Source organism: Lipophrys pholis (assembly GCF_963383615.2).
Source record: "Lipophrys pholis genome assembly, chromosome: 18".
NCBI classification, from domain to species: domain Eukaryota; kingdom Metazoa; phylum Chordata; class Actinopteri; order Blenniiformes; family Blenniidae; genus Lipophrys; species Lipophrys pholis.
The window spans coordinates 19,957,593-19,967,127 of NC_137646.1; the positions used below are offsets into that span (position 1 = coordinate 19,957,593).

The window sequence follows — 9,535 nt, forward strand, 5'->3', positions numbered from 1 at the left end:
ATTTTCACGTGGACCCAGGCCGGGGGCTGTAAAAGGTCAAAGTAAATGTCACATCAACTTTTCTCTTGTCGCCGACTTAAGGTGGCCCAGTAGGTCCAACAACACAACACAACAACAAAAGTTCTCAAAAGCTCTCCAACTGCTGCGTCCTTCCGTTGTGGCGTTTTCTTTGTTGTGTTGTGGCTCTTTGTTGTTGTGTTGTGGCTTTTCTTGTTGTGTTGCGGCTCTTTGTTGTTGTGTTGTGGCTCTTTGTTGTTGTGTTGCAACTTTTGTAGTTATGTTGTGGCTCTTTGTTGTTGTGTTGTGGCTTTTCTTGTTGTGTTGCGGCTCTTTGTTGTTGTGTTGCAACTTTTGTAGTTATGTTGTGGCTCTTTGTTGTTGTGTTGTGGCTTTTCTTGTTGTGTTGCGGCTCTTTGTTGTTGTGTTGTGGCTCTTTGTTGCTGTGTTGCAACTTTTGTAGTTGTGTTGTGGCTCTTTGTTGTTGTGTTGCGGTTTTTCTTGTTGTGTTGCGGCTCTGTTGTTGTGTTGGGTGCTTTTGTTGTTGTGTTGTGTTGTGTTGTTGGCCCTTCTGGGCCACCGTACCGACAGGATCTCTCTGGGTATCACTCTTGTCAGGCTGCGGTCCTCTTGTTCCAAGAGTAATGAATCCTTCAGGAGACTAACACAGATTATTTTTGCTGCAGAGCTTTAAAAAATAAAAGAGTTATTTAATTAAATGCAAACACAGAAATGTTTCCGCATACATGATTGTTTGAAGAATGAATGCTCTTTCTCTTAAAGGCTTGACTCTGTAACTTTATTTACATGGATCCTCTTTAAATGAAAGAGGTATTGCAGGTTTTCTGATGCTAAAATGGAGCAAGATGATGCAAACTAATGTAATTTGTAATGTAACTTCTTTCTAATGTCGAGTCAGTAAAGCCACCAGCTAAAGTTAGTATATGTTTGCATTAGGATGCCGATAATTTAGAAGATTGTGTTCATTTGTATTAACCACCCTTACATAGCAGTTGCATTTCGAGGTTCTATCCTCAGGTAAAACAAGATCACTGCAAAACTGCAGATTCGAGTGGATCAATATTTCACTCAAAGGGTTTGAGTGGAATATTTCCCCTTTTGCATTATCAAATTAGATAGTACATCAAAATAATGGAAATTACATGCTTGGAAAGTCGTCATGGCAACGTTTTGATTTAAGGCGTTGTAATGTCCATTCTTTCAACACTCATATACTGTACGCTGCAGTCATGGTATGCAAGACTCTTGAAATGGGGGGGGGGGGGGGGGGGGGGGGGGTTGCACGTTTTCCTGTAACGAGAGCCAGGCCATGGGGGGGGGATAACAGACAGTTCATCTGAGCCGCGATGGATTAGCAACCTGAAACAAAACACGTTTTTATCTGTTGCTTCCTTCACAGAAATGCGAGTTCCAGAACTTTATCAGGCAAATTCTGTCCAACCCGGTGAAAGTAAATTCATTGTGCTGTTTGACCTTTACACGGCAGATGTTTGATACACAAAGCCAACTGACATGTGGGATCCAGCCTGTGTTCCAAGTTGTTCCCAAGGCGGACCAAACCATCCTCAAAAGAGTGACGAATAGATATGTACACACTGGTCAGAGCTTCCTTTGTGACGACACAGATGATTTGGACCCTCCGTCTGAACACAAGATACAAATCTAAATGCTTACAATGGGGATTTTATACCAAAAAAAACTAAAAATTTGAGTTTTAGTTGCTTTTATTGCAAAAAGTAACACCGTTCATGCTGCCTGCAAGGCATTGCACACAGTTTTACCTTTAATTAGCCCATTGTTGTAACATTTGTGGAACTAGAGCAGTCGTTTTACCAGCTACTCAAGCGCTCTACATACTGCAAAGCCTTGCGTCATCTGAAGATTACAGAAAGACACCGTGGACACTGTCTATTACCTTAAAAACATGAAAAAAAAAAATCTCTTCACAGCAAAATGTACAGGATTTAATGGAGCGCACTTGCAAGAATGCTGTTTACGAGCTTATAAAGTATTATCATTGTCGTTTTTTAAACACTCGACAAATCTCTTTCTGCTTGTAAAGGTTTAACGAGACAGAGCAAAATGCTGACTCCTGGGTCCAGACGACAAGCCTGTCAGCAACTGGTGACCCTAACTAGAATAAATGTAGGTCACAACCTTATGTCACCCCAAGTCATGGCGGCTCTGCTTGCTTAAACTGTGGCTGGACAGGAGTTTGGGTTTTTTGTTGCATAGAGTGCCACATGCAAAATCCAGTGTTGTTATTCTGTTTTTATTTTTACTTTTTGCACACACTTTGTTGTTTCAATGGGCACATAAACCCGGACTTTCTCTCCCTGCATCCACAAAGGCAGCAACAGAATGGAACTTTCTTCTGAGGGCGATCTGGTTCTGTCCATGTGACCCGCTGGATTCCATTTCCCTTTGGCGAGCAGGCCATGGGGGGGTAAGACGGCCAGATCCAGTTTCTGTGTGTGCGTGTGCGTGTGTGTGTGTGTGTGTGTGTGTGTGTGTGTGTGTGTGTGTGTGTGTGTGTGTGTGTGTGTGTTTCAAATATATAATTATTATTATTTTATTGTATTATTAATTATTATATATATAAAAAAAAAAAAATTCTTCTAGTTTAACACGTTTATCACATAGCAACACCATAGCTCCTGACACGTCATTAGTCAATCACTCAATTTAAATCCCGGCCTCGCAGCCAATCAGGTGCGCCGCGTGACCACGTCGGTACGTGCTCTCTGATTGGTCGAACCCTCCGGTCAGCTGAGTGGGAGAAGGTATAAATACTCCTCAGGAGTTTGAGCCTCTCATGTGTGTACGTGTGCGTTTTTCAGTGTGAGGAGTTAAAAGTGGCGTGTGAATGTATTTATTGGACAATTAAATCATATTTGCACAGAACAATATTTAAGGTGAGTACTTTTGTGTTTTTCTGGGAGAGTTTTTGTTCGCATAAACTTTACGCGTTAGGACAGAAAGTGAATGTTGGCGTCTTCTGATTGTTTGTGTGACGAAGAAGCTAAAAACATGTCTTGTTGTGTTTATCATCATCATCATCATTGTAGGAGAAACGGTCCACTAAAGTAACGAAGCGAGACTCTCACCATGGTCGCCACGAGCACGTTAAAGACCAAAGGCAGCGACTATCATCCGGAATGGGTCGAGAGAAGACAAGGACAGGTGTACATTGAGAAAGGTGAGCAGTTTGTGGCGGTTTGGTGGCTGGATGCTTCCTCCACTTGTTTACTGCTGGATGGAGGAGGAGGAGGAGGAGGAGGAGGAGGAGGAGGAGGAGGAGGAGGAGGAGGAGGAGGAGGAGGAGGAGGAGGAGGAGGAGGAGGAGGAGGAGGAGGAGGAGGAGGAGGAGGAGGAGGAGGAGGAGGAGGAGGAGGAGGAGGAGGAGGAGGAGGAGGAGGAGGAGGAGGAGGAGGAGGAGGAGGAGGAGGAGGAGGAGGAGGAGGAGGAGGAGAATGAAGTCATCCCATCAGCTGCTCTGCACAACAGCCTGTGCCTGATCGCAAATCTGTCAGTGTTTTTTCTTTTCCTGCTCTCAGCTGCATTGTTAAAAACAACAACCAAAAAACCCTCCAATATGACTGGAGTGAATGTGTTCCAGTCTCATTTCATCCTGCAGCCATATTCCTCCAGTCGTTCAGTGTGACGCTGCTCCTTTTGAGTCCTTAAATTGTCAGTCTTGCAACATTTCCTTGTTTTGCTCTTGTGCCTGAAAGCTTTGTTAATCATTCCTATATCGAAGTTGGTGGTTCATGTCCCGTGACTTCTGGAAGTAAACTGGTTTGAATGTCAAAGTTGTTTGTGGTCACGTTTTCACCTGAACTGTCCCCCCTCCCCCCACAGCCTTGGATTCCTGGGATTACTCTTCGTCAGAGCTGCAGAGGAATGCCGACGCCGCCGAGGATCAGGCGTGTCAACAGCTGGCTAAGATGTTCGAGAGCTGCCTGTCGCGGGCCAAGAAGACCACGCTGCACTGCTCCTCCGTGCTGGTGCCGGAGAAGCTGACGAGGAGGATAGCCCGCGATGTCCTGCGGCTGGCGGCCTGCGAGCCCTGCGGCCTGCGCGGCTGCATCCTCTTCGTCCACCTCGAGCTGGACAAGGGCTGCAAGCAGCTGGAGCGCATCGCCTACGACGCCACCGTGGTGCCCACCTTCGAACTCTCCCTGGTCCTCAAGCAGGACGGCACCGCCTGGCCCAGCCTGCGGGACTTCTTTTTCATGGGAACCTGCTTCGCTCCGACCTTCCGACACGCACTCAAACTGAGCCCGAGCTTCCGGCTGGTCAAGAGAAAACTGTACTCCTCCTCGGCCGGCACCGTGATCGAGGAGTGTTGAGCCTCGTTCGAGCTCTGAGGCCAGAGTATCCGATGTCCTGCGGGTTAATGCACTTCTGCTCAAAATGTAAGACACTCCCAAGCGCGGTGTCAGATTTTCTACGATTTTCTTTTCTTTTTTTTCTACATTGCTCTTTTGTCAGTTGAACTTGGTATGTGAAGTGGAAGTTTGTTCTGGATGTGGTTTTGTGGAAAGTTTCCCTTTTTTTTTATGTGTAAATTTGTGAGGTTCCTGATGAGAACTTGCTGATCAAACACAATTATTTAGTTTTTAGATCGCACAGACTGCAAATGAATGTAAAACGACGTTCGCCTCGAGGGGTTCGAGAGGAACATACTTTGGGTACACTCGTGATGAAAATGCTTGGCACTTTGTACACTCTGAATGTTGAGCAGCCGTTCACCCTTCTGGGCTGGAGCAGGGGACTGAAACGTAGACTTTGGGGGCCATATGTAGCGAGTTGTGCAATTTCGTAATTGGAGTTGTTGACGTCTCTCTGTTCTCGTGACGCTGCCGTCATATTCTGTCTCTCGCAACAGGAATGTCGATGCCTTAAATCTAAAAAAATGTCAAGTTTTCACTAGATTCATGGATTTTCTTTTTGTTTTTTTGTTTTTTTTACTCAATTTTTCCAGTTGCTCTTCTTCAAAGCAGAAGTTTGATCTAATTGAAAGGTTGTGTCACTGAATTGTGGAATCCCTGTTTGTCTTTGTCTTTTGTTTTTTTTAATCTGACTGGGACTTGCAAACAAAAGCCTGAGCAGCCCAGCTTGTATTTAACTGTTTTTTGACTGTTCATATTGAATGCCACTACAATTGGGCAATAAAATAACTTAACACTTTGCACTTGTACAGTTCATTTCATAGCAGCATGACTGTTCATCCCCCCCCCCCTCCCCCCCCCCCACCAGCTGTGGTCGAGACTGCTGCTGAAGCGGCACAATGGAAGCTCTTTTGATGGAGAGCTAAAATAATGCGAAGCTCGATGCTCATTAGTGGAGATGATCGGTGTGGCATCGTGCCAAATGGGAATTAATGGAGCACAGATAGATGATGGGAAGAATAGCCTTTTACTTGCAGGGCACATCTTGGCCGTCTCTGCATGCTTTACATCAGGGCTGCAAAACATGAGGCCTGTGGCCCAAAACGAGCCTGCAAGAGGCTCACCAACTTTGTGAAAATTTCAAAGAATACATTATTAAATTTTTTTAAATGAATTGAGCATAGTAAACACTTGAGTCCTGAGCTGAGAAATTGATGCTTAATTTTTTGGGGGGCATTTAACTGTATTTTGCACCAACATTTTTCATTGAAATTGGTTTGATTGTAGTCATTTTCCTTTGTATTTTGAGACAATATAAACATTTTCATTAGGTATACTCTGCACAAAAAAAAAACCTTTAATTAAAACAAAACTCCTGGTAAAATTGGGCCGTCTGTGACCCCTGAATTAAAATGAGTTTGACACTCCTGGTTTACTCTCGACACGGAGAGACACTTGGTTCAGCGTATGTTTCACCAACACGTGGACAAAATGGGATTAGAAGATAACCTACTCTGCCAGATGTCAGGTACGTGAGCATATATCTTATTTGTTTGCTTTCATCATATGTTTGTAAGGTAGTTTCTTCACTTGATCAGCTTTTGAGCTCCCTGTGTGTGGGTTTTCTCTCCCACTGTTGTTTGATGTGTGTTCGTCTCACCTTCAACCTCGGGTTTTTCTGCAAACTGCAGTTACACGTCAATCTTTTCATGTGAGAGTACTGTTACATCGGTAGGAAGCTCCAGTACCGTTTGGTTTCGCTCCTCAGCTGCTTCTTGTGTGAACCTGCAGACTCCGTGTGGTATTTCTCTCACTGCGTTTAATGGAGGGCCTTCACGGGAGATTCTGAGAGACTCGTGACACACGTGAGGCAGATGAATCAAAGATTTTGCCACCGGTGCGATACTTTTCTACGAAACACATTCGTCATCAGGTTGTTTTTCATTCTAGGTCGCTCTTTGCTGAAGCCCAATTAGTGCTTCAGAGAAGTAGGCCAGACGTCATGGTTCACAGATTTTATGTTGCTGGTGTAAAAGTTTTACCAGAGGTGTCGTCACCCTCGGCCGGGCCGCAGCAGGTTAATGACGGGAACATGACACTGCGCAAGATGCACTGCTGGGCAGGACAAAAGCAGGTCTGATCGTTCGGCCTGTTTGCACGGAACCACGTCTGATTCTTTTTTCTCGCTGTGCTGAAGTGGGTCAACAACCCGTCCCGGGGGACTTTTCACGCTGCTGCTGCCACCAATCGGAGCTGGTCCGTTGCGCCTTGGCAGCTCGTCCACTGAAGCTCCTGAGTCTGTCGCTGGTACTGAGACTGTCAACATGATTCACTGCGGCCTCACAGCAACAACACTGTGTTGCCGAGTCCATAGTGGCGATGGCACATGCCTGCTCCCTGCAATGCACACAGGCCTAAAGACGTTCATCAGCTTTTGAGCCCCCCCCCCGCCCCCGCCCTTCCCCCCGGGTTTGCACCGTCACTGGATAGCCTTGTTTGTTCCCGACTCCCAAGAGTGGAGTTGGGCCTGATTCCCTTTCTGGGAACGTGGAAATCTGATGAACATGCATGCATGTCACACTGGGACTGGGGATACTTGATGGAACAGATACGTTTATCTGTCTTCAAAGTGTCTGTGTACATTGAACAGAAATAATCTTTTTTTCCTTCTTTTTGCATTATTATCTTCTCCTCCTGTTATTTGACCCGGTGGCCTCTAGCTGACATAAAATAATTCATTTTATATCTATAATGATGCAGGACAATCAACCTTTTTCCAAGTTCGTTTGCCTTTGAAAATCAAAAACGGGGAAGGTGTTAGAGATAATTATGTAAATAAATCAGTAGAAGTGTTAAACAGAGGCTTCTGAGTTTTCCTTGAACATAATAGTACAGGCTCTGAAAAGTTGAAATAAAAATATTTTGCTGTTGGTTTTTTGTGCTCACAGTGAAAATGTCTCTTGAGTCAGTCTTGGGCCGGGGCTCTATTTGCACAGGTAATAATGAACTATTTGCACTTCATATATGTGTGATGCACGTGTACTCAACTACATTTGTTCTTGGTATTTATACTTTACATATATTTTCATTTAATCTCTTTTTAATTCATCCATACTGAAGCTGCAGAAAGTGATGGATTCAAGTGTAATCAAGTCGAATGATTACTAATTATTAATTGCCAAGGCTTCCTTTTGCTGTCACAGCGATCACAGGCTGACAGTGCAAAGCTCCTCCATCCACCGCTAAACAAGAGCCTCCTCTCTGAGCTGTAGTGACATTATATCACATGATTTCAGGGTACTCAAATACAAATCTAACAAAAGACTCCCCCCTGGCTGCCATTGGTGCTGGCGACTGTGCACTGTTGGTAGGCAGCACATAAACACTGGAGCATTGACTAAGAGTGGATTATACAAGAACTGGGGTGCGCTTAGATAACCTAAAAGCAACAGAAATCTGTAGAGGTTCTCTCGAAACCTTTTGCGTGCAAAAAATTCGATGGCATGGTGTAGTGCCTGACTCACAGTGGGACAATTGTAATATATAATGTAAAGTTACAGCAGTTTTAATCTATGATCAAAAAACTGTTCGTATTTGATGTTATTTTCCAGGTGTACATTGACATTTCATCATTCATTCTCTCACAATATCCTGTAGAAGAGCGGTGGATAAAGGAATGTACAGAATTAATCTTCTATATCGACGGGAAGAGTCAGTAGCGCTTCCGTTTGCACGTTTCCTCATCATATCTGCTGGAGGAAACGCAACGTCAATGGTGCACACACACACAGAAACTTTACAGAAATTGTTTTTATTAATAGGTTTATATCCTGAATGAATTGGTTTCTGGTTTCTTGCCCATTTTATGTTTTCTTTTGATAAAACCGCCACCTTAACATGCTGCAAAACCAGCCCCATGTTATTAAATATAGAGTTTGTGAGCTTGTGATGTAAGACTGGTTACTGCCTGTGCTCATTGGTCATAAATGCTTTGGCCTGAGGGACTCGGTATAACAGAATGTGAGATACAGGAAGGATGATGTTTATTCATTTTTAGCCCAAATGTGTTTTGGCTTGATTTATCTGGATCATGTTAACTTTACATAAGCCGGTACAAAGTTTTATTGAAACAAAATAGACTTCAGAGGCACATGATGCACACTGGGCACGTTATCCTAAAACATAGGTGTATTTTGGGATGTTGCTATACTATTTGCAGCAGTGTGAATGAGCCATTTTATTTAAGTGTCACTACAGTGGTTATCTGCCTGGTGTGTGTGTGTGTGTGTGTGTGTGTGTGTGTGTGTGTGTGTGTGTGTGTGTGTGTGTGTGTGTGTGTGTGTGTGTGTGTGTGTGTGTGTGTGTGTGTGTGTGTGTGTGACCTTTGTAGGGTTAGGGTCCAATCCGATGAACCCCTGGCTTCGGACACGGACATCTCTGGCATCTGACAGCTGGCCGTCATCTCGCTTTCCACCTTAAATGGCGAGCTCCTGGAAGTAGGTCGTTGCCCGGGTGAAGGCACCTTCATGCCAATGGCCGCATCCCACAATACCACCGCGGCTCCAAAGGAACAGACTGGACTCAAAGCCAAACTATGACTTGTATGCAGAGATGTGGGTCATGGAATTCTTTATCATAAGCACTGATGAAGAGAGACGGGAGGTTCCGACGAAAGCGTAGACACTGAGAACCCAGTAACAGAGGCGCAGTGTGTAGAAAGCACTCATTAGACAGCAAATAAGTCTCCAACATACCTCAAGAATATTTTGCCATAAAGACTCCACTGAGTGTGTGCCAATACAAATACTCACATGTGAAGGGTGCTCAAGGTTTGCACTCAAATACAGCTACTGTTATTATGCTTCACTTGTACTCAGTTACAAGTCAAATGACATCCACTGCATATGATTGATGTATTTGTCTTAGAAATAGTCAATACATGGGATTAAATGTGCATGTTATATTAAATATACATTTAAAAAGTCTGTTTGGCAGCAGTTAGTGTTCAATGATGCATAGGTAGTTGTTATCCTCAGAAAGAGTCACGACAACTTGTGAAAATGGTCTAACATCATCTCGCACTGATTTTTCTTCTATTAAAACCTCAGATGTGTTTCCTCTAC

General features: G+C 44.2%; 1 protein-coding gene across 1 annotated transcript; it reads left to right on the plus strand.

Annotated features, from left to right (window-relative positions):
• The first annotated feature begins 2,833 nt into the window (after positions 1 to 2,833).
• LOC308123652 (DNA damage-inducible transcript 4-like protein) lies at positions 2,834 to 5,211 on the plus strand. Its single transcript, XM_080486242.1, has 3 exons — positions 2,834 to 2,933; positions 3,087 to 3,217; positions 3,880 to 5,211. The coding sequence occupies exons 2-3, from the start codon at positions 3,127 to 3,129 to the stop codon at positions 4,368 to 4,370; spliced, it is 582 nt and encodes a 193-aa protein (XP_080342368.1). The 5' UTR covers positions 2,834 to 2,933; positions 3,087 to 3,126; the 3' UTR covers positions 4,371 to 5,211.
• The last annotated feature ends 4,324 nt before the right edge of the window (positions 5,212 to 9,535 follow it).

Bases quoted from the DNA above. Each gene is read 5' to 3' on its own strand.
- LOC308123652 (XM_080486242.1), top strand. From the start codon at position 3,127: ATGGTCGCCACGAGCACGTTAAAGACCAAAGGCAGCGACTATCATCCG. The intron at 3,218-3,879 runs GTGAGCAGTTTG...CTCCCCCCACAG, and splicing joins ACAGGTGTACATTGAGAAAG to CCTTGGATTCCTGGGATTAC.